Here is a 25,481-nt window from a genome sequence, read left to right as displayed (position 1 = left end):
GTGGAGCACAGGCTCCGGATGTGCAGGCTCAGTGGCCATGGCTCACAGGCCTAGCCACTTCGCGGCATGTGGGATCTTCCTGGACCGGGGCACGAACCCGTGTCCCCTGCATCGGCAGGTGGACTCTCAACCACTGCGCCACCAGGGAAGCCCTCTCAGCACTCTTATAGGCTTCTAAAGCCCAAGTCCTGTCTTTAAGAAGCTAACAAGCAAATGGGGAATCAAGATAAACCACCATGTAAAGGCATACCCACATATATAAGCATATAAACAGTTGGGCCAGTAGAACTAAGTGTGGTTTGCAGTCCGCTGCATAACTGACCAGTGAATGGGCAGCCTGGTTGAAACAGTATCACATCTCTTAAGACAGGGAAAATTAAGGAATCCAAAGTCTCTTCTCTTTTGCCTACCACCTAATCCTACTCAGCTAATTCAGATTGCAAAATTCTCTCCAGGTGGACATAGCCTAAAAGAGTCATGATGACCAAGAAGACAGTTAACTATCAGGACAAAATACCAGCCATCCAAGAGCTTCAGTTTCAATTCTTGCTCTTTTAAGAGAGTTGAGGGTTGAATCTTTGTAAAGGATCAATGTAAGGCTGGGACTCTGGCCCAAGAATAGAAGGAAAAAATGCGGAAAGGGAAGAGAGATGTTTTAGTGGATTATCTTTAAAAATATATTAAAATGCTCACTATAACATATTGTTTCCAAAATCCACTCAAGACTCTCCTCTAGGACTTCCCTGGTGGCACAGCAGTTAAAAATCCACCTGCCAATACAGGGGACATGGATTGGAGCCCTGGTCTGGGCAGATGCCACATGCCGCGAGCAGTTAAGCCTGTGTACCACAACTACTGAGCCAGCGTGCCTAGAGCCCATGCTCCACAACAAAGAGAAGCCACCGTAATGAGAAGCCCGCACACCGCAACGAAGAGTAGCCCTGGCTCGCCGCAAATAGAGAAAGCCCGCGCACAGCAACAAAGACCCAACACACCCAAAAATAAATAAATTTATTTAAAAAAATAACCTCTCCTCCAGTAACTGAAAAAGGAGGAAGGAAGGAAGAAAGAGAATGAAGTAAAATGGACAATGCATATGAATAGTTAATTCAAGGGAAGTTTCTCTGAAAAGTATATGAATTTAAAAAAATTTAGTTGGGTAACTCAGGGTATACTGTATATTTTAAAGCAGTTCAGGACTTCCACTTCCATTCATGATGGAGTAACTGAAAACTAGGAAAGAAATACCTCTTTTCATACACTGTATAAAAGGCAGTTCAGGACAGGAATTCTGAGAGAAAGAAAATATAAGGTGAGCATGAAAATCTAAAGGAGACACACTAGAGTTTGGAGACGCAGAGGTGGCTAGCACTTGTGAGGCAGGTTACCAGAAAGAAAAGAGTTAGGCAAAGAACAGAGCTTCAGAAATTTATGTAGGGTTCCCACTGAATCTGCTGCTGAATAAGAATCGCACGTATAAGGTAAAATTCAACCAGTTCGAACAAAAAAATGACTAAGGATGTGTAAGCTGAACAATTCCCAGAGCTCACACAGGACTGGGAGGTGTATGAATTTTGACTAAGCAGAATGAAAAGTACCTGTTGAGTATGTATGGCATTCAAAAGAAGCACCAGAACAGTCACACCTTAATTATAGAACTAAACTAGCCCTAGAGTTAAAGGCCGCTATAAACCTACCTTAACAAAGATAAATAGAAATTTCATGGATGAAGGTGGTCAAAAGGTATAAACTTCCAATTATAAGATAAATTAGTACTGGAGATGTCATGTACTACATGCTGTATGGTATGGTGAACACTGCTGTATGGTATATTTGGAAATTATTGAGAGAGAAAATCCCAAGAGTTTTCATCACAAGGAACACCCCATTCCCTGCCGCCTTTGTACCTATAGGAGATGACCAATGTTACTAAAGTTACTGTGGTAAATTTAAACTGTAGCATATGTCAATTATATATCAAGGAACACCCCATTCCCCGCCACCTTTGTACCTACAGGAGATGACTAATGTTAACTAAAGATACTGTGGTAAATTTAAACAGTACTGTATGTCAATTATATCTCAATAACACTGAAAAAAAAGATCACCACATGAAAAGAAGGAGTTTCAAGAGAACATTGGTGTTCCACAAATAATTTGCTTACCTTCCTCAATAAAGTCCAACATTATTTAATAAAGATAACAAAATCCAGCACTTAACTATATAACATTCACAATGCCCAGTATCCAATAAAAAATTATTAGACATGTCTGGGCTTCCCTGGTAGCTCAGTGGTTAAGAATCTGCCAGCCAATGCAGGGGACATGGGTTTGAGCCCTGGTCCGGGAAGATCCCACAGGCTCCGGAGCAACTAGGCCTGTGTGCCACAACTACTGAACCTGCGCTTTAGACCCCGTGTGCCACAACTACTGAGACCATGTGCCACAACTACTGAAGCCTATGCATCTAGAGCCCATGCTCCACAACAAGAGAAGCCACGGCAATGAGACGCCTGTGCACCACAACGAAGAGTAGCCCCCGCTTGCCACAACCAGAGAAAGCCTGTGCACAGCAACGAAGACCCAATGCATCCAAAAAAAAAAAAAATCAGACACGTCAAGAAGCAGGAAAATGTAACTCAAAACCAAGGAAACATCAGTGAATAGAAATAGACCCAGAAATGAAAGAGACGATGGAATTAGCAAGGACATTTAAAAAGCTATTATAATTATGTTCAAGTGTTTAAAGACAACCATTAACATAATAAGGAACAAAATGGAAGGTATGAGGCACATCACAATAAAACTGCTGAAAATCAATGTTGAAGACAGAATATTAAAAGCAACTAGAAGAGGGATAAACACATTATGTACAGAGGAGCAAAGATAAAAATTCACAATTCTTGTCAATAACTATACAAGCCAGAAAACAATGGAATGATACGGTGCCAAAAGAAAAAAAACTGTTAGCCCAGAATTCTATATCCAGCAAAAATATCTTTCTGAAATGAGGGTGAAATAAAGACCTTATCAAACAAACAATCTAAGAGAATGTGTTGCCAACAGTCCTGCAACTAGAAGAGATGCTTAAAGAAGATCTTCTGGTAGAAGGACAATTATATTATCTGGATCTATAAATAGGAATAAAAAATACTGGAAATGGTAAATACACAGATAAGTGTAAAAAACTTACATAAATTTGAAAACTAGGAAAAAAGATAATTGACTCTTTAAAGCAAAAAATAATAACAATCTAATGTGAAATTCATAAGAAACCTAGAAGAAAAATGTCTGACAACAGTAGTACAAAGAACAAGAGGGGGATAAATGGAAACACACTATTGCAAGGTTATTATACATTACATTAAGTCCTATAACATTTTGAAGGTACACTGTGGTAAGTTAAAGATGCGTATTGTAAAACCTAGAGCAACGACTAAAATAATGAAATTAAGAGGTACAGGGCTTCCCTGGTGGCGCAGTGGTTGAGAGTCCACCTGCCAATGCAGGGGACATGGGTTTGTGCTCTGGTCTGGGAAGATCCCACATGCCGCGGAGCGGCTGGGCCCGTGAGCCATGGCCGCTGAGCCTGCGCATCCGGAGCCTGTGCTCCGCAAAGGGACAGGCAACAACAGTGAGAGGCCTGCATACTGCAAAAAAAAAAAAAAAAAAAAAATTAAGAGGTATAGCTAAGAATATTGGACATAAAATGGAATCATAAAAAATACTCAGAAACCATTTCCTCTAAGATCAGGAACAAGACAAGGTTGTCCACTCTCACCACTACTATTCAATATAGTTTTGGAAGTTCTAGCCACAGAAATCATAGAAGAAAAAGAAATTCAAATCAGAAAAGAAAAAGTAAACTGTCACTGTTTTCAGATGACATGATACTATACATAGAGAACCCTAAAGATGCTACCAGAAAACTACTAGAGCTAATCCGTGAACTTGGTAAAGTAGCAGGATACAAAATTAATGCACAGAAATATCTTGCATTCCTATACACTAATGATGAAAAATGTGAAAATTAAGGAAACACTCCCACTTACCACTGCAACAAAAAAATACCTAGCAATAAACCTACCTAAGGAGACAAAAGACCTGTATGCAGAAAACTGTAAGACACTGATGAAAGAAATTAAAGATGATACAAACAGATGGAGAGATATACCATGTTCTTGGATTGGAAGCAACAACATTGTGAAAATGACTATACTACCCTAAGCAATCTACAGATTCAATGCAATCCCTAACTACCACTGGCATTTTTCACAGAACTAGAACAAAAAGTTTCAAAATTTGTATGGAAACACAAAAGACCCCAAAGAGCCAAAGGAATCTTAAAGAAAAACAGAGCTGGAGGAATCAGGCTCCCAGACTTCAGACTATACTACAAAGCTACAGTAATCAAGACAGTATGGTACTGGCACAAAAACAGAAATATAGATCAATGGAACAGGATAGAAAGCCGAGAGATAACCCCACGCACATATGGTCACCTTATTTTTGATAAAGGAGGCAAGAATATACAAAGGAGAAAAGACAGCTTCTTCAATAAGTGGTGCTGAGAAAACTGGACAGCTACATGTAAAAGAATGAAATTAGACCACTCCCTAACACCATACACAAAAATTAACTCAAAATGGATTTAAGACCTAAATCTAAGGGCAGACACTATAAAACTCTTAGAGGAAAACATAGGCAGACACTCTATGACATAAATCACAGCAAGATCCTTTTTGACCCACCTCCTAGAGAAATGGAAATAAAAACAAAAATAAACAAATGGGTCCTAATGAAACTTAAAAGCTTTTGCACAGTAAAGGAAACCATAAACAAGACGAAAAGACAACCTTCAGAATGGGAGAAAATATTTGCAAATGAAGCAACTGACAAAGGATTAATCTCCAAAATTTATAAGCAGCACATGCAGCTCAATATCAAAAAAACAAACAATCCAATCCAAAAATGGGCAGAAGACCTAAATAGACATTTCTCCAAAGAAGATATACAGATTGCCAACAAACACATGAAAGGATGCTCAACATCATTAATCATTAGAGAAATGCAAATCAAAACTACAATGAGGTACCACCTCACACCAGTCAGAATGGCCATCACCAAAATATCTACAAACAATAAATGCTGGAGAGGGTGTGGAGAAAAGGGAACCCTCTTGCACTGTTGGTGGGAATGTAAATTGATACTGCCACTATGGAGAACAGTATGGAAGTTCCTTAAAAAACTAAAAATAAACTACCATATGACCCAGCAATCCCACTACTGGGCATATACCCAGAGAAAACTGTAATTCAAAAACACACACACACCCCAATGTTCATTGCAGCAGTACTTACAATAGTCAGGACATGGAAGCAACCTAAATGCCCATGGACAGACGAATGGATAAAGAAGATGTTGTACATATATACAAAGGAATGAAATTGGTCATTTGTAGAGATGTGGATGGATCTAGAGACTGTCATACAGAGTGAAGTAAGTCAGAAAGAGAAAAACAAATATCGTATATTAACATATATATGTGGAACCTAGAAAAATGGTACAGATGAACTGGTTTGCAGAGCAGAAATTGAGACACAGATGTAGAGAACAAATGTATGGACACCAAGGGGGGATAGTGGCGGAGGGGTGGTGGTGGTGGTGGTGTGATGAATTGGGAGATTGGGTTTGACATATATACACTAATATGTATAAAATGGATAACTAATGAGAACCTGATGTATAAAAAATAAAATTAAAGAGAAAAAATAAATTCTTCCTACAAAGAAAATTCCAGGTCCAGATGCCTTAACTGGTGAATTCTATTAATCATTAAGCAAGAACTAACAGTGATTCTTCACAAACTCTTTTTAAAAATAGAGGAAAGGGGCTTCCCTGGTGGCGCAGTGGTTGGGGGTCCGCCTGCTGATGTGGGGGACGAGGGTTTGTGCCCCTGTCCGGGTAGATCCCACATGCCGCAGAGCGGCTGGGCCCGTGAGCCATGGCCGCTGAGCCTGTGCATCTGGAGCCTGTGCTCCGCAACGGGAGAGGCCACAGCGGTGAGAGGCCCACGTACCGCAAAAAAATAAATAAAATAAAAAATAAAAATAGAGTAAGGAATACTCCCTAACTTATTTTGTAAGGCAACATTACTCTAATACCAAAACCAAAGATACCACAAGAAAACTGTGAACTAATATCCCTCATAAATACTGACATAAAAATAATCAGCAAAATATTAGCAACTCAAATTCTGAAATACATATTATAAATACTATATCATGTGCTTCCCCAGTGGCACAGTGGGTAAGAAGCCGCCTGCCAGTGCAGGGGACACAGGTTTAGCCCTGGTCTGGGAAGATCCCACATGCTGTGGAGCAACTAAGCCCGTGTGCCCCAACTACTGAGACTGCACTCTAGAGCCCGTGAGCCACAACTACTGAGCCCACGTGCCACAACTACTGAAGCCCGCACACCTAGTACCTGGGCTCTGCAACAAGAGAAGCCAACACAATGAGAAGCCCGCACACCGCAACAAAGAGTAGTTCTCCCCCGCTCGCCGCAACCAGAGAAAGCCTGTTGCGCAGCAATGAAGACCCAACACAGCTCCCCCCAAATTAAATTAATTAATTAATTAATTAAAATAAAATAAAATACTATATCATGATCAAGAAGGGTTTTTCCCAGGAATATAAGGTTGGATTAATATATAAAAATCAGCCACCATATTAACAGAGTAAAAGAGAAAATCCATACGATCATCTCAATATATACAGAAAAAACACTGGCAAAATTCAACATTCATCATAATAAAAGCTCTCAGCAAACTCTGGATAGAAGGGTACTTCCTCAACCTAATAAAGAAATCTATGAAAACCTATATCTAACACATTACTTAATGATGAAAGACCAAATGCTTTCTCCTGAAGATCTGTCAAGGATATTTACTCTGACCACTTCAATACTGTAGTGGGGGTCCTAGCCAGTGCAATAAGGAAAGAAAAAGAAATCAAAGCCATACAGACTTGAAAGAAAGAAGTAAAACTGAACTGACTTGTACACAATATGATTGTGAGCACAGAAAATTCTAAGGACTCTAAAAAAAAAAATGAATTTATCCAGGTTGTGAGAAAAAGAGGTCAATTTAAAAATAATTCTAGGGCTTCCCTGGTGGCGCAGTGGTTGAGACTCCGCCTGCCGATGCAGGGGACACGGGTTCATGACCCGGTCCGGGAAGATCCTACATGCCGCGGAGCAGCTGGCCCCGTGAGCTATGGCCGCTGAGCCTGTACGTCCGGAGCCTGCCCTCCGCAACGGGAGAGGCCACAACAGTAAGAGGCCCGCGTACCGCAAAAAAAAAAAAAAAAAAGAAAAGAAATATTTATGGATAGATTGAACAAAACAGATGCAAAACAGTATGCTAAAAACTACAAAATATTGGTGAGAAAATTTTAAATATCTAAATAAACAGGTATATTATGATCATGGATTTGAATATAATATTGTTAAAGTGTCAATTCTCCCCCAAGTTGATCTATAGCGTTAATTCAATTCCAATCAAAATCTTAGCAGGCTTGGGACTTCCCTGATGGTCCAATGGTAAAGAATCCACCTTCCAATACAGGGGATGTGGGTTCCATCCCTGGTCAGGGAACTAAGATCCCACATGCCATGGGGCAACTAAGCCCGCGCGCCACAACTACTGAGCTCGCGAGCCTCAACTGGAGAGCCCATGTGCTGCAAACTACAGAGCCCGCACGCCCTGGAGCCTGTGCGCCACAACTAGAGAAGAGAAAACCCACACACCACAACTAGAGAGAAGCCCACACACCGCAGCGAAGAAGCCCACATGCTGAAATGAAAGATCCCGCATGCCGCAACTAAGACCCAACGCAGCCAAAAATAAATAATAAATATTAAATAAAAAGAATCTTAGCAGCCTTTTTTTGTGTAGAAATGGACAAGCTAGTTTTACACTTTGTATAGAAATGCAAAAGACCTCAAATATTCAAAACAACTTTTAAAAAGAGCAAAATCAGAGGACTTATATTACCTGATTTCAAGATTTACTACAGACCTATAATAAGACAGTGTAGGGCATAAATTTAGACATATATTAGACCAATGGAACAGAACTAATATTTCAGACAAAGACCCACATATATATGGTGAATTGATTTTTTTACAACTGTGCCAAGGTATTTCAATAGGGGAAAGAACAGTCTTTTCAACAAATGACAATGGAACAACAGGATATTGCAGGGCAGGGGGTGGGGGGTGGGCAGGAAATGGATGAACATTTACCATTACCAAACATTTTACAAAAAATTAAGTTGACGTGGAGCATAGAACTAAATGTAAAAGACAGAACTATAAAATTTATGGAAGAAAATACAGGTGAAAAATTTCACAACTAGGAGTAAACAAAGATTTACTAAATAAAACACAATAGCAAAAAGTGTTAAAAAATTAATAAATTCATCTTTATGGTATTAAATTAAAGTTGGTCTTCATTAAAATTTCTGGACTGTGAAAACACCATTAATAACTTGCAAACACAAGCAACTGACTAGGAGAAAATATTTGCAATACATATATATGACAAATGACTTGCATCCAGAATATATCAATACAAAAACTCATAAATATTATAATAATCAAATTTTAAAAACAGGCAAATGATCCGCTGCTCAACATCACACAAAATAAATTAACAGTAATTTAAAAAACTATGTATGCAGTATTACTAGAGCACTGCCTACCCACTAGAATGGCTAAAATTAAAAACACTCACAATTCCAAGTGTGACAAAGATATGGAGTAGCTAGAACTCTTATTCATTGTTGGTGGGAATTAAAAATGGTACAACCACTTTTGAAAACAGTATGGCAGTTTCTTTTTTCTTTCTTTTTAAAAACATCTTTATTGAGAGATAATTTACATACCATAAAATTCAATCATTTTAAGTGTACAATTAAATGGTTTTACTATATTCACATAGGGGGCAATTATCACCATGATCTAAGTTTAGAACATTTTCATCAACTTCATAACCATTAGCAGTCATTTCCCAACTTACTCCCCAAACCCAGCTTTAGGTAACCACCAATCTATTTTCTGTCTCTATAGATTTGCTTATTCTGGACATTTTAAATAAATGGAATCACACAACATGTAGTCTTTTGTGACTGGCTTCCTTCATTTTGCATGTTTTCAAGAAACATCCATGTTAGGGCTTCCCTGGTGGCGCAGTGGTTGAGAGTCCACCTGCTGATGCAGGGGACACGGGTTCGTGCCCCGGTCCAGGAAGATCCCACATGCCGTGGAGCGCCTGGGCCCGTGAGCCATGGCCGCTAAGCCTGCGCGTCCAGAGCCTGTGCTCCGCAACGGGAGAGGCCACAACAGTGAGAGGCCTGCGTACCGCAAAAAAAAAAAAAAAAAAGAATCATCCATGTTGTAGCAGGTATCAGTACTTCATTCCTTTTTATGGCTGAAAAATATTCCATTGTATGTATGGATGTATCACATTTTGTTTACCCATTCAGTTGATGGTTGCTTTGGTTGTTTTAGTTGTTTCTAGTTTTCGGTTATCATGAATAATGCTATTATGAATATTATTTGTATACAAGTCTTTGGGTGGACATATATTTTCATTTCTCTTCGGTAAACAGCTAGAAGTGTCACAATATGGATGAATCTCAAACACAACAGAGTTTATGTGAAATTCTATAAAAGACAAATCTAGGGACTTCCCTGGTGGTCCACTGGGTAGGACTCCATGCTCCCAGTGCAAGGCACCCGGGTTCGATCCCTGGTCGAGGAACTAGATCCTGCATGCATGCCACAACTAAGAAGCCCCATGCTGCAACTAAGAAGTCTGTGTGCTGCAATGAAGATCCCGCGTGCTGCAACTAAGACCCAGTGCAGCCAAAATAAACAATAAATAAATTTTAAAAAGAAAAGACAAATCTAATCTATAGTGATAGAAATTACATCAGTGGTTGCCTAGGGCTCAGATTTGCAGATAAGACTAACTGTAAAGGAGAACTTTTATGAGTGATGGAAGTAAAATGTTCTGTATCTTTGTGATGCTGATGATTACACAAATATGTTTTATTATATGTTAATTACATCTCAATAAAGTTAAGTAAAAAGTTAAGTCCAGTAAATCATGACTAGACAAAAAAAAAAAAAAAAAAGTAGGCCATGGCAGTAAACTTACGTCTTTTTTGGTCTTACCATTCCATTTTTGGTTGGGGTAAGAATGATTCAGACTGAAATATCAGTATCTATAAGCCAGGAGTTCCTAGTATTTCCACAAGGCCAAAGATTCCCCTCATTGTGCTACTCCTCCCTACCTCTCCATCCCTGGCAATCCTCCCTGACAAATTAAAGGGACTCCAGGTAGCAATCAACAGTGTTTGAAATAATTTTCAGCTGGGCAGTAGCCACATGAGGTTTCTTTAAGTGGGTGTACTGTAGATGGATCTTTGACAAACTCAATCATTTGCCAAGCTCAGGAACTTACAGAGTCCTACCTTTACCAAGGACATCTAATGAAAGTTCCACTTTTGCCTTTTTTATGAAACTGAGGCAGGGGTGAAAGATATGAGACGATCATGGCTCTCCTTGTGGAAACTCACTCCAAATAAGGGTTATCAGCCAACCATTTACGGATTTATAATGAGGTATTTTTTCACTAGGGTACCTACAAACCTAAACCTTCTTAGGTTTATAAAAGGCTGGGGGATGCTGCTACAAGCACGCCAAATACATCAGCTGAGTGAGGTCTACAGGAGGGCACAGAAGCAAAGGTCTAAGCAAGAAATTAGTGATCCTGATTCTTATACTGTGAGGTCCTCAAGGGCATGTATGATGTTTGCATTTTTATATCCCCTCGCTTGGCACAGAGCAGAAACCTCTGTCCTTCTGTACAGAAAAGAAATAATCTGGGGGATGTGAAGCTGGGGCACCCATTCCTTGTCTTGCTGCACGAACCAAGGACACCCAGAAGCAGAGAATTCTTAGACAAAAGCAGGTTCTGAGAACTTCCTTGGGAGGCAAGAATTGATTCTTTTTCAGAACACTTTAGCTCAAAGTGGCTGAAAAAAAGAAAACAAGCCAACAGTACAGGAGCTAGAACGAATAGTAACCTGGTAACAAACTCATAGGCCTCATTTGAGTGAGCATCCTTCCCCTCCACTAGGGGCTTACAGTGACTTTCTATCCAAGATAACGTGAATATCTCTCCAGGGCACAATCATCCAATATAATTGTTTGGAAACAAGGATACAAAAGGTGGACACAAATCTCTTATGATAAAAAAGATGATGCCTTTTAAAAGATAACTGTTTCCTCTCTACAGCCAACTTGTATATAATATGCAGAAGATTTTTTTCCCCTTTCTATTTTCCTCTCATATACTTCAGGACCAAACTCAATTTCAGAACCAATTTTTAAAATTAATTTTAAATTTTTAAATTAATTTTAAATTAATTAAATTAAATTAATTTTTAATTAATTAGGCTGCTTTGGGTCTTCATTGCTGCGCACAGGCTTTCTCTAGTTGTGGCGAGCGGGGGCTACTCTTCATTGCAGTGCACGGGCTTCTCATTGCGGTGGCTTCTCTTGTTGTGGAGCACGGGCTCGAGGCGTGCAGGCTTCAGTAGTTGTGGCACATGGGCTCAGTAGTTCGTGGTTCGTGGGCTCTAGAGCGCAGGCTCAGTAGTTGAGCACACAGGCTTAGCTGCTCCACAGCATGAGGGATCTTCCTGGACCAGGGCTCGAACCCGTGTCTACTGCATTGGCAGGTGGATTCTTAATGACTGCGCCACCAGGGAAGTACCTTCAGAACCAATTTAAGTTGGCCAGTTCTCCAGTCCATCCATGTCTTTCAAGCCTGCTACCAAAGGGCTCTTGACTGCCCTGAAATTTATTGATCTGACAGGCTGGCTCTGCCTTTCAGAAAGGCTGACCAGATAATGAAGCTCATAGTGGGTGATTCGTGAAAGGCCATCAGTTGGTTAAAGGAGTGGCGACAATGACTTTCTTTAATTTCCCTGGGTAGTTGCCCCACCTCCCTGACTTGATTTGGTTGAAGCCCTAGAAACCCCCTTGTTTCCAGGGGTGAAGCTTGTGAAGCTTTTCTTTGCACTAATTACAGATCCAACATGCCCAGGCACAAGCAAGGCATGCAATCACACCAAGAGGCAGCCAAGATAATAGCGGTGGGGGAACATGATATACATGTTTACCAAATATCGCATCAGGCCTTCTCCCTCTCTATGGCTTATTGCAGGCTGGACACTCCACCCAGCTGAAACCAAGAGGCAGATCTCTGTCCTCCCTACTTGAGCTTTCTTTTCTTGGAAATATATCACATCTCGGAGGGAAACAGAAAACACCGTCTCTCTGACAATCTGATACGGGGTCTCTGCCTCACTGCCAGGCCTCACTTATCTATCCCTCCTTAAGAGACAAAATTCTTTAACAGAAATCCCATTTGTGGGCTATCCACAGTTTCCCTTCTAGCTGGGTGGGTCATTTTTAAGACTGTAACTTCTTTTTAAGCTGGGTCACTGTGAAAGGTCAAAGTGCTGTTATGGTACTTAGCAAAAACATTTCCAATTAACACAGCTTATAACAGAGATAACAGTTTGCATAGTGACACTTCTGGCCTCCAGTGTTACTATCACAGTGGCAAACCATACTCTTCCAAGCACACCTTATAGAGTTTTGAGCTACCTCCTGGGAGAGAGGTTGCAATGGAAATAAAACAAAAGTACACGAACGTCTATTTGGAAGGAAGGAGGTGGCTAAAAAAACAAACTAAAGGGACTTCCCCTGGTGGTTCAGTGGTAAAGAATCCGCCTTCCAATGCAGGGGACGTGGGTTCAATCCCTGGTGAGGGAACTAAGATCATGTATGCCACAGAGCAACTAAGCCTGCATGCCACAACTACTGAGCCCACGTGCCTCAACTTGAGAGAGAAAACCCACACGCCACAACTAGAGAGAAGCCCGCGCACCGCAAGGAAAGATCCCGCATGCTGCAACTAAGACCCAACACAGCCAAATAAATAAATAAACAAACTGAAGAGTGAAGTCCTACCTGTACATCTAGTAACTGGGATAAAGGGTCCTTCTTAGCTTAAACCAAGAAAGCAAGGGCTGCCGTCTCCTGTAACCTCTTGAAAAGCTGACTACTGGAGTTCCTACGAGCTCCAAAGCTACTCCTCTCATGCACTGCCAATGAAGCTTCACCGACAATGAAGCCTGACTGAGGAAGACCAGAAACTTTATGTGATGGGCATTTCAAAATTCATACTTAATTGAAGAAAATGCTGACAGTGGCAGACATGAATAATAAGCTGAGCTCTTCACCAGTGACCTCTGCATTCATCTAGCTTGGCTGTGGGACATTAATTTTGAATCTTAATTTTCCCTTTATTTTTTTAAACAAAATGGAACTACCACTTTAAAAATAATTAAAATTCAGTGTGCTACTGTTTTGGGTTTGACCCACATAAATATATTATCTTTAAAAGAAATAAGTACATAAGAACTTTTTAAAAATTCGTCATCTTCCTTTGGTGTGTGGAAAAGCTTTATTTCTCATACTGACTTTTCTGACATGCTTGTATGGAATAAAGAGACTTTTCCCTCATTTATAAAGTTATCATACTGTGCCAGGAGCCTCTACTTAGGCATTTCTGCCTAACTGGCAGGCAAACTCTCCAGGTCCCTGTTCAGTACTTTTTTTGCTTAACTGAATGGGCCGTTCCCAAACCAGGACCTTTCCCCACCCCTTAGGAACGAGCCCTGTTATCCCCATTCTGTCTGCTTCTCCCTGCACCTTCCTATCCTGACTTGCCTCTTCCTTCAGGATACTTGACAAACTCCAGTTATCTCAGGTCCTTTGGCCAATGAAAAGCTCAGACTTTGATGTCAGACTGACCTACATTCACACTATGGCTTTACCATTAACAGCTGTGTGATCTTGAACAAATTACTTAAGTCTCTTTAGCATCGTCATCTATAAAATGAGGATAACTGTACCTACCTCAAACAATTGATTAAAGAATTAATTACATAACCTAAGTAAAAGTACCTAGCTCAGAAACTCCTAGTTTTTCCTTTCCTTTTATCTATTTGTGTCCTTTTTTAAATCCAAGATATTTTCTTCCCTATTCAGAGGAGCTAAAATCCAGCTTTCTCCCGTCTCTGATAGTACAGCCTACCTCTTGGTCCAAGTAAGAGAGTGGACATCCTAGCAGCACATAATCAGCTGACCTTCTTAAGTGGACCTTCTCAAGATGCCCTATGTAACATAAAGTTGATTTCCAAGGTTTATTAGCAGCTTGTAGGAAAATCTCTCTGCCTCTGACTTTGTGTCTTTCTGCTTTGGTGAATCCAGTGAACAAATAACTCATATCAAACTTTTTCCTGCCAAATAGGTCAATTGAAATGTCAGAATCTAAACAAAGACACCAAGAGAGGAAGGGTCAGACAGCCAATGCTTGTGTCACATGCTCGTACTCAGAGTTCCCACAGCAACCATCACTCGGTGTTATAGAGAGGCAGTGCAAAACTACAGGCTGTTGTACAGAAAAAACCACAATGCCAAGTACGGGAAACTGAGTTATGGCTATCGTGAGAGTCTTAAATCTCAGCTCACCAGCATATGTCTCTGCCAAGGCTGCCTTGCATGGTGGCCAAGGCCCTGTTTTAAGATGAGAAAACATCACAGGGGCTCTCAGAATGGGCTGCTCAGAGGACTCGATTGCCCTGGGAGGCAATATAGGTGGCTCCATGGGGAAAGTGACCCACACTCACCTCCTGCTCAGAAAGCCCCACCTCACAGCCCCACCTCACACCCCCTTCTCCCAGTCTTCCTCAACAACCAGTGGTATGCTGGAGCTGACTTAACACATGCTTCGCCTGTGAGAGATGATTGTTAAATTTTCAAGCACTGTGAGAGCCACTTGGCTTCACACTGGTAGCCATGGTGGGAGCATTCACCTTTAGCACTACAAATCAGCCCCCTCCAGCCACTCACCCCGCTACCAGTTATTAAACATTTACTAGCACCCCAAGGGCCAAGAACTCTAAAGCTGAAGTACCAGGCTCCATTTTCCTCATAAGGCTTGAAGCTTTTAGAATATCTCCCCAAGATTTTTCTGTGCTTCCTCCTACATGTTCACAAGTAACGGGTGCCACCCAGACACCCTAACAATGTTTCGCCCCACAAACTAGGGCTCTCTTCTTATTAGCAGTATCTCACTGTTCTCTGGGAAAATAAAGTTAGGTTTCGTTAGGATCTTTAAACACTCAGCAGTTATTTATAGTGGCTATTATCTTAGGATCAGGAGAAAAGCAAAAAGGGTTAGAAAGATGACTAATAGATGAAAATATATACTCAGCTTCCAGTGCAACTTTCACTCAATCAGATGTGAAGCATTTTTTGTTTCTCTAATTGACTTTAACCTATTCCTACAAATGAATGATTCTCTGTTTCATCATAATACTTTCAAAGATACCTCTTATAACATGACATTATACAGGGCCTCCTCTGAAACCAAAATCCAAAGCCTTAGTGAGAGTGGAGACTTGAAGAAATAATGGGAGGCATCTGGTGACACTGTCCTATAGTCCTGTGGCACATGGGAGTGCCAGCAGACCACCTTTGTGATCTTCCCGGAAAATCCCTAAATTTGTATGAAAAATTTTTAGCAAGCCCCTGGGCCACTTGGTTTAAAGGAATACCAGCTTCCAGATAGGTTTGCTCATGCTTAGAAACAGAAAGTAGAATGGTAGTTGCCAGGGGCAAGGTGGAGGGCAGGAAAAGGGGAGTTGTTCAATACACAGAGTTTCAGTTTTTTGTTTTCTTTTTAAATTAATTAATTAATTTATTTTTGGCTCTGTTGGGTCTTTGTTGCTGCATGCAGGCTTTCTCTAGTTGCGGTGAGTGGGGGCTACTCTTTGTTGCGGTGCATGGGCTTCTCATTGCGGTGGCTTCTCTTGTTGCGGAGCACAGGCTCTAGGCGTGCAGGCTTCAGTAGTTGTGACACGTGGGCTCAGGAGTTGTGGCTCGCGAGCTCTAGAACATAGGCTCAGTAGTTCTGGTGCATGGGCTTAGTTGCTCCGTGGCATGTGGGATCTTCCCAGTCCAGGGCTCGAACCCATGATAAATTGCACAACAATGTATATATTAACACTACTGTAGTGTACACTTAAGAGTGGTTAAGATGATAAATTTTGTTATGTGTTTTTTACCACGACAAAAAAAGAGAGAGATAGGTTTGCTCAGTAGGTCTAATCATATGCCTAGTAGCATTGAGGCTGGCTCATACTAGGCCTTTGAGATGAATGCTTGTGAACTGAATCAAAGGCAGAACAATTAGGACAGGGATGAGAGTCAGTGCACTAGGGTTTATGGAAGATGTGCTAACAATTTAAATGACTGAATCATATTTCTAAGGCATCCAGCCCCTGGGTGCCCTGGGACCCAAGGACAAGGCATAGAAACTCTGGGACTCTTCTCCACTCTTTCTGTCCTTTTCAGGTCCTCGCTTTGAGTACATTTTACAATCTGTGCCTCTCCATTTATCCAATTCCTACCCTTCTTCTTTCAAGGCCCAACTCACTTCTCTCTTCCACATGGCCTTTCCTGACCACCACAACCTGCAGAGATCTTTCTCCAACAGGAACACACAGATCCTATTGCTAGTACTGGTCGGCTATTGATAATAAATTGCCTTAAGCCATCTTTTGCACTTACTCCATCCTTTGAGAACAAAGGCCCTTTATCATACCTCTGTATCCCTCAAATGCCTGGCTCAATCTAAAGCACAAAGCACTAAATGCTAAAATACTGATAGCTGAATGAAGGCTGAAGAAAGTAAAAGTGGGCCATTTACTTGTTTTCCAATGGGATATTTCAATGGCACAAAATTGGTCATAAGTATGACTGAAAGCTTAAGGAATCAGGTGCTCAGGGAAGGTTTTGACTTGAATCCTAAATTGCCACTATGTACTCTAAATATTCAGGGCTCTAGAGAATCTTCTGTAAAGTTCTGCTATGAATCCCTCTTTTGCCTATAAGGAAGTTAGAGCTGATATAAATCAATGTCATAGCATTTGCAAACCGAAACAAATAGTGAATAGTCTAAAAGGTGCTTAAGATCTTCATTGGGCATTTTCAAAGGTCTGATGGCTGTGGGGGCAAGGAAAGTATGAGGTACTATTCAAGGCACCTAAGCCAGTGATTCTTTAAAAAGAAATGTGTTGAAGGGGTCAAAGGCTGACTGAGACTTTTAAGAAAGATGGGCCCTCTTCAAGAAAAAAAACAGGACATATGCATAATTTTACACAATTTCAGTGTGCAGTAACTTTCTAAAGCCTATTCTTGGACTTTCGGTTAAAAACCTGTGAGCCAGTATTCCAAAAAATTTCATGACAGATCTCTTGAGTGTAGACTCAATTCTAGTAGGATGCAGCCAGTAATAAAAAAAAGTCTTTTTCCTAATTTGAAAAGCAGGAATAAAGGACAGGAAGTATATAAGAGTTTAGGGTAGGACAGGATAGGGAGGAGAACCCCCTGAAGAGCTCTTCTATTTTAACATACTTATCTGCAGGGAGCATTGCATCATCAAGACAGTATATCCTCAAAGCATCCAAACCCAAGATTTAGTCTGGGGTCTAGAGTTTCTCTTAAATACCTTCCTTCCACATTTATTTAGTACAAACAAAAGGGTCGTTGGGATTTATCTATGAAAATGCCACAGGTTGTGTGACTCAGCTATCCTCGTGAGAGAATAAAAATCAGGGTGCGTATCACTGGTAGGGATAGGGGCATACCAAATGATTCTACCAGCTAGGGACAGATGCTTACCAACAAGCCGTACTGAGAAGAGAAAGGAGCTAAATCTCAGCTGAGGGTGGGCAAGGGGCCTGAAGGACAGTTTTTATAAGATGTACTAAAGACAAGCAAACCCAGTAGGGAATAAACTGGGAGCAGTTTCACAGTTCTTGGAAAAGCAAGTTGTACCTTCTCTATAAACTTTATTCATAAAGATACATGAAATACAAAAAGCGGTCAAAGTGCCCTTACCAAACACCATATACAAAAAAATTAATTCAAAATAGGTCAAAGACCTAAATGTAAGAGCTAAAACTATACAACTCTTAGAAGAAAACATAGGGGAAAATTTCATGACACTGGATTTAGTAATGATGACACCAGAAGTACAGGCAACCAAAGAACAGACAAACAGGACTTCATCAAAATTGAAAACTTGTTCATCAAGGGACACTGTCAACATAGTAAAAAGGCAACCCACAGAATGGGAGAAAATATTTGCAAATCACATGTCTGATGAAGGATAAATATCTAGAATATATAAAGAATTCCTAAAACTCAACAACAAAAATCCAAACAACCCAATTAAAAAATGGGCAAGGGGCTTGAAGAGACATTTCTCCAAAGAAGATAAACAAATGGCCAGTAAACACATAAAAAGATGCTCAACATTAATAATGATTAGGGAAATAAAAATCAGAACCATAATGAGACACTACTTCACCCCCATTAGGATGGCTGTTATCAAAAAAATCAGAAAATGGGCTTCCCTGGTGGCGCAGTGGTTGAGAGTCCGCCTGCCAATGCAGGGGACACGGGTTCCTGCCCCGGTCCGGGAAGATCCCACATGCCGCAGAGCAGCTGGGCCCGTGAGCCATGGCCGCTGAGCCTGCGCGTCTGGAGCCTGTGCTCCGCAACGGGAGAGGTCACAGCAGTGAGAGGCCCGCGTACCGCAAAAAAAAAAAAAAATCAGAAAACAACCAGTGTTGACAAGGTTGTGGAAAAATTGGAATGTAAAATGGTGCTGCCACTGTGGGAAACACTATGATGGCTTCTCAAAAAATTAAACATAGAATTAACTACCATTTGATCCAGCAGTCCCACCTCTGGGTATATATACAAAAGAACTGAAAGCAGGGACTCAAAACACCAACATTCACAGCAGCATTCTTCACAATAGTCAAAAGGTGGAAACAACCCAAATGTCCATCAATGGTTAGAAGGATAAACAAAATGTGCTATACACATACAATGGAATATTATTCAGCTTTGAAAGGAATGAAATTCTGATACATGCTACAACATGGACAAAACTTGAAGACATTTTGCTAAGAGAAATAAACCATATACAAAAGGACAAATATTGTATGATTCCACTTTCTGTGAGACGCCTAGAATAGTCAGGTACATAGAGACAAATAGTAGAATAGTGGTTACCAGGGGCTGGGGGTACAGGAAATGAGGAGTCATTGTTTAATGGGTTTAGGGTTTCAGCATGAAATGATGAAAAAGTTCTGGAGATGGACAGTAGTGATGGTTGCACAACAATGTGAATGCACTTAATGCCACTGAACTGTACACTTAAAAACTACTCAAATGGTAAATTTTATGCAGATTTTACCACACACACACAAAAGGAGTCAAAATGAGCAAGCTTCACAATCAACTCCAAACAAATATGACACTTGTGTATACAAAATAAAAATGCACGCAGGGGCTTCCCTGGTGGCGCAGTGGTTGAGAGTCTGCCTGCCGATGCAGGGGACACGGGTTCCTGCCCCGGTCCGGGAGGATCCCACATGCCACGGAGCGGCTGGGCCCGTGAGCCATGGCCACTGAGCCTGCGCGTCCGGAGCCTGTGTTCCGCGACGGGAGAGGCCACAACAGTGAGAGGCCCGCGTACCGCAAAAAAAAAAAATGCACGCAGTTTATTACACTAGAAAATGAATGACCATTCAGTCACACTGAGGGTATTAACTGATTAAAAAGCTTTGCCCTCCATGAAGCCAATGAGAAGTAATAAAACATGTCATCTATCTTCTGGACATCTGAAAAGAAACCCCAGTGTGAGAGACTGGGCTTTGTTTATTAAGCAATAATGGATTTACAAATATCATCTTGAAATGCCTCAAACACACACTAGAATGTGTCTGGGGGTTGCCAGAACTAAACCTCTTGCCAGAAGAAAATGGCAGCCTAGGCAGGCAGATCTAGCAAAGAGCCCTCTCTTGTCTGCTATCTTACTAAGTGCTATAAATCCCGGTTAACGTCTATCCATGGTCTTTAGGCTTTACTTTAGGAGTACTTTAGAATCTAGATGGGGATTAAGTTCCTGATTTTTTCTTTCCACTTAGTTTGCTGCTAACAACTGAGGCCCTATTTTTCTTTTTTTCTTTCTTTTTTTTTTTTGGCCAAGTGGCATGTGGGATCTTAGTTCTCCCACCAGGGATTGAACTCAAGCCCCCTGAATTGGAAGCGCGGAGTCTAAATCACTGGACCACCAGGCTCTATTGCATCCCAAAGCCAGTTCTTTGAGAAGCTGTGAATACACTTAATATTAGTGACATTAGCATTAATGTTCATAACTGAGGGGAGAGAAGTGCTCCAACACATGTTGGAGATTAACAAGGAGTCAAAATACTTTTAATCTGATATGCTGAGAATAAAACCAAGTGCACCCTCATGCTGTCATTTATTGCCCTTCAGAGTCAGTTAGGGAAGAGAAGCAACAACTATTTTGAGGGCAGTTTTGAAAAGGGTCCCAGAATAGTTATCACCCTTCCCCCACTACCCAAGAGAAAAGAGTTGTTAAGAGAGGTAATGAATATACAAAAACTCCATGAGAGCAAGGACTACACTTAGATTATTCACCACTGATCCCTACTATCCAGGACCACACTTTGTATACAGCAGGCATGCAATTATTTACTAAGAAAATAAATCTTTGAGAGTGCTATCCCTTCATCATTCTCAAATAGGGCTGTGTACTCTCTCACTCTATAGAAGTCGCCTCATCTCTGGCTTGTGGACTCTTACTGAGAGTCACTTTCATCACTTCATTTAACTTTGAAAGAAGTTGGAGAAGGGTGAGGACACGTGCTTGCTAATCATCCTTTTCCAGATTGCCTCATGCGCCAGAATGGATTTTTATTATTGGTCTGTGGCTGCTACTGCTGTAGGAAGATTTCAGCCTGACCTTCCCAAGCTGCTGAGGGATGAATACTGCACGTGGCTGACTGGGAAAATGTGTCTTCCTTTTTTTTTTTTTTTTTAAAGCTTTTAGGCTAACCAGAGCTCACTGTGGTAAGAAAGTCACCCTTTCTTTCACTATACAAAACTCAAGATGTTGAATTCTTTTGCATAAAAATGATATAATAAAACTGATCTGAACTGGTCCAACAGGAAAAAGGTAGGATCTTGAAGCACCTCACAGAGAGCAGTGGCATCAAAGTCCTATACAGGACTTAGGACTGCTCCATAGGCAGAAGAGGAAAAAAGAAAATGAAAGCCATTTATCAAAGCGGTTTAAATAAGAGGATGGATTCTCACAGCTGGCCTCACAAAAGAGAACAAATATGTCAAGGGGAATAACTGATAGACTAATTGAGTCCTATCCATCTGGCTGAGGAAAGAGCCACTGGTAGGAATACTGAGAAGCTGTCTGTTAGGCAAAAGGCTTGCTTGGTGCCTCATTTGGTGAGCGGAACAGCTTTTAGGAACACTGAACACACAATCACACAACAGCTAGCTGGCTGGCCCTGCCAGCAAGAGGCTCAGTGGCAAAAAAAAGAGAGCGCAGAGCATAGGTGTTTTTTTTTTAATTGGTTTGGAGCCTATATCTGGACTCTCACCTCATGAATACCCAGGCCCTCCAACTTGGGAGTAGGGTGGGAAGGAAGGAAGATTGTGTGAATACACGCCTCATTTTGTGCTTTTAAAAACAAGACTCAAGAGTCTCATTCTGAAACATCAAGTTCAATACCATGCTACGCTAAAGCCCCATCTGTAATTTTATATAATGCAGGGCCGAGTACAGGCATTTTGGGAGAAGAGGAAATCAGGCCAGACTCAAGGAAAACAAACACACAACACTATCTGCATCTCCAACTTGGTCCATATCACAGAAAAACCTGCTCCGAAATAAATGCTCAAGGCAAATTAGAACTCAATTACTAAGGAAAATCTGCCCCAAGGAGGGCTCATGTTTTAAGGAGCCAAACAGCCTCAAATTAAGCTGAACTCAGGGTTTTTCTAATTGGCAGTTTCAACCACTGCTAAGTTTTCATTTCTTATTTTCAAAAGTCAAAATGACTCTCTGCCTAAAATTAAAAGAAGAAATGCCATATCACCCACTCTAAAATAACAATTCACCAAAATTTCACCTACATATCTTCTACATAATTAAGCAAACCCTTCATATGGCACAAAAACAGAAGCCATCATTCTATTTAAAGTACTACCAACAAATCCCTTACTAATTCCTCTTAGCAGCCTAGCTCTTGCCACTCCCATTAGAAGCTCAGTCATAGAATCTCTCTGCCATCAGAGAGGGCTTGATGCTAGCCACAAACTAGGGTCACTATGAGGAAAGTAGTGGCTTACCTGCTCCTCCGACAGTTGGGATATGTGATTCACAGCAGCGTAGGATTCAATTTTGGGGTTAAAGTGGTTGATGATGGCTCTGAAACAAAGAATTAACATTAATATAGCACCAGATGGAATAAGAGGATAAATGAGTTAAAAACAAGTATTGACTACCTTCTGGTTTAGAGTATGAGAGCATGGGAGTAACTGTCAGAGAGTAACTGTCCTCTTAGGAACATGAGGTCACACGGGGTGAACTGATCACTTTAAAATGGGAAGGGCTTAATAATTTATTAGACAGAGAACAGAATCAAGCATCTCTGCTCTGCAAATGAACTAGGGAAAAACCTCACAACCAAACAAAAAACAAAACCAAGCATCCTTTAGACAAGAAACAGGACCCGGGGGGCTGTCCACTAGGGGGCCCTGGTGTTTCAGTCAGAAAGAAAAGTAGTAGTTTGCTCTGATCTTACTTGGGAGAACAGGGCATTCAGTAACACATAGGCTAAATACAGTCTCTGAAGAAGCTAAGCTTTATCAAAGCTTACAACCAATCATCATATTTGTTAGTTAATATTTCAAACCAAAATTTTATTTCCAGCCATTCAAACCAAAATCTGAGTGTTTTCAAACACTCCTTCCTCCACCACTCTGTCACATTCAAGGTCACCAAGTCTTATCAAATCTACCTTTTATTTTATTTATTTATTTATTTATTTATTTATTTATTTTGCGGTACGCGGGCCTCTCACTGTTGTGGCCTCTCCCGTTGCGGAGCAACAGGCTCCGGACGCACAGGCTCAGCGTCCATGGCTCACGGGCCTAGCCACTCCGCGGCATGTGGGATCTTCCCGGACTGGGGCACGAACCCGTGTCCCCTGCATCGGCAGGCGGACTCTCAACCACTGCGCCACCAGGGAAGCCCCAAATCTACCTTTTAAAAACCTCTGAAATCTGAAATAAATTTTCCTGAAACAAATGTCTTAGTATAGGTCTTTGTCATTTCTTGTCTGGTACAGCAGAAAAAGCACAGGTTTTAGACCAGAGGTGAGCATGGGTCCTTAGTGATATAAAAGTGATTAAAGAAATGTGGAGAACAGACAAATATTTCTAACAGAACAATTTCAAATAGCATGTGTAGATACTCTCCTCCTTAGGAGGTGGAGTTTAATTCCCATTCCCACTGAGCGTAGGCTAGACTTATTTCCAAAGAAGAGTAGCGAAAGGTAAAAATAGTATCTTGACAGTAAAGAATCCTGGCGAATACTACCTTAACCAAGCGATGAAGGTGAATATCACCAGTGATGTCATGTGGCTGTCATGTAACGCCTGGTATGATCTGATGAGAAGGGCACTTCGCCTCTGTTATATACTTTCAAAAATCCATAATCTCAGAATCTAATCGTGAGAAAAACATCAGACAAACCCACACTGGGGTACATTCTACAGAATACCTAGCCAGTACTCCTCGAGACTGTTAAGGTCATGAAAAACAAAACTTGAGAAACTGTCACAGACCAGAGACCATTGGGGAGATATGACAACCAAATGCAATGTGATAACTCTGAATTGTATCCTGGAACAGAAAGAGGACATTAATGGATAAACTGGTGAAACCCACATAAAATATGAAGTTTAGTTATTAGCAATGTATCAATGCCCACTTCTTAGTGTTGATAAATGTTCCATGGTAATGTAAGATGGGGGAAACTAGGCTGAGGGGCATACAGAAACTCTGGGTGTTATCTTTGCACTTTTTCTATAATTCTAAAATTATTCCAAAATAAACAATTTATTAAAATGTGTATGTCTGGATAGCATAATAGAAATCAATATGTTCTTTTAATATAACTTACTGATAGTAAAGGATTATAAAACCATTTAATCTAATATAAGTATAAACCAGAAACTTCAAAAAAAAACCCACTATGGTTTGGAATCCTAGTTTGGCCACTTGTTTTCCTGAACGATTTTGGGAAGCTGTATGTCTCACCAGAGGAAAAAAACGGGAATAATAATATCTACTTTGGCAGTTAGCACAGTATCTAGGAAGGGTGCATTGTAGGCATACAATAAATGTTTGTTGAAAGAATGAACTAAACCTTAAGAGGATTCTTGCAATATTTATATAACAAAGCAATGTCAAATATCTAGCACAATGCCTGGCACAAGCTGGTGCTCAATAAATATTCAATAAATGAACAAATCAAATAGGACAGAAATGGGTCAGGAGCAAGAGGCAAGTTTTGCTAACTTATTTTTCTAGAGGCTAGGACAAAGGGTAGAGATGTTATCTGCAAGTTAAGGTTGTGGGGCTTGGTCTAAATCCCAAATATCCATTGTGACCAAGTGGGGTGTCAAATATTTTTCTCATTCAGAAGGCAACGTTTGGGGGTATTGGCAAGGATGACAACACTCCAGGAGCAGAAAAGAAAACCAGGAGGCTAAACCCAATGAGAAGATGGGAGGGCAGGTTTAGGGAACTGAGAATCCCACCAAACCTAGCAGCAGTACTAACTTAGTTAACCCAGTGTAGTCTGAGTCATAGGGTCCAGCATGCAAAAGTGATGGGATTGAGAAAAGGAAATACAATATACAAATCAATCTACAATTAGATCTCAGTTATTTTGGAAAACAGAATCTGCATTCTGTAAATACATCTATTTCATGCTTTTGTAGGTTTGTTTTTTCCTAAGGTTTCCTTTAAATTTCTTAGTAAAAAAATGTTTTTGAAAAAAATCCTGACTCGGACTTCCCTGGTGGTGCAGTGGTTAAGAATCTGCCTCCCAATGCAGGGGACACAGGTTCGATCCCTGGTCTGGGAAGATCCCACATGCTGCGGAGCAACTAAGCCCGTACGCCACAACTACTGAGCCTGCGTGCCAAAACTACTAAAGACCACGTGCCTAGAGCCCGTGCTCTGCAACAAGAGAAGCCATTGCAATGAGAAGTCCGTGCACCGCAGCAAAGAATAGCCCCCGCTCACCACAACTAGAGAAAGCCCGTGCTCAGCAACGAAGACCCAATACAGCCAA

At 40.9% G+C, this 25,481-nt stretch overlaps 1 protein-coding gene across 8 annotated transcripts in view; it reads right to left on the bottom strand.

Moving 5' to 3' along the window:
* Positions 1-25,481, bottom strand: part of ARMH3 (armadillo like helical domain containing 3) — a 174,577-nt gene that overhangs the window by 8,969 nt on the left and 140,127 nt on the right. For 7 of the 8 annotated variants that reach the window (XM_019939855.3, XM_033841739.2, XM_019939857.3 and 4 more), the window contains one exon: positions 22,465-22,543. In XM_019939855.3, coding sequence (XP_019795414.2) covers positions 22,465-22,543 — 79 coding nt within the window. Of the gene's footprint in view, positions 1-8,516; positions 9,417-22,464; positions 22,544-25,481 lie in introns of those variants that run through there. The other variant, XM_073794044.1, reaches the window with a different exon arrangement.

Source organism: Tursiops truncatus, chromosome 16 (genome assembly GCF_011762595.2).
Source record: "Tursiops truncatus isolate mTurTru1 chromosome 16, mTurTru1.mat.Y, whole genome shotgun sequence".
NCBI lineage: Eukaryota > Metazoa > Chordata > Mammalia > Artiodactyla > Delphinidae > Tursiops > Tursiops truncatus.
The sequence above is the reverse complement of the archived record's forward strand: the minus strand, read 5'-3'. Positions and strand labels throughout refer to the sequence as shown.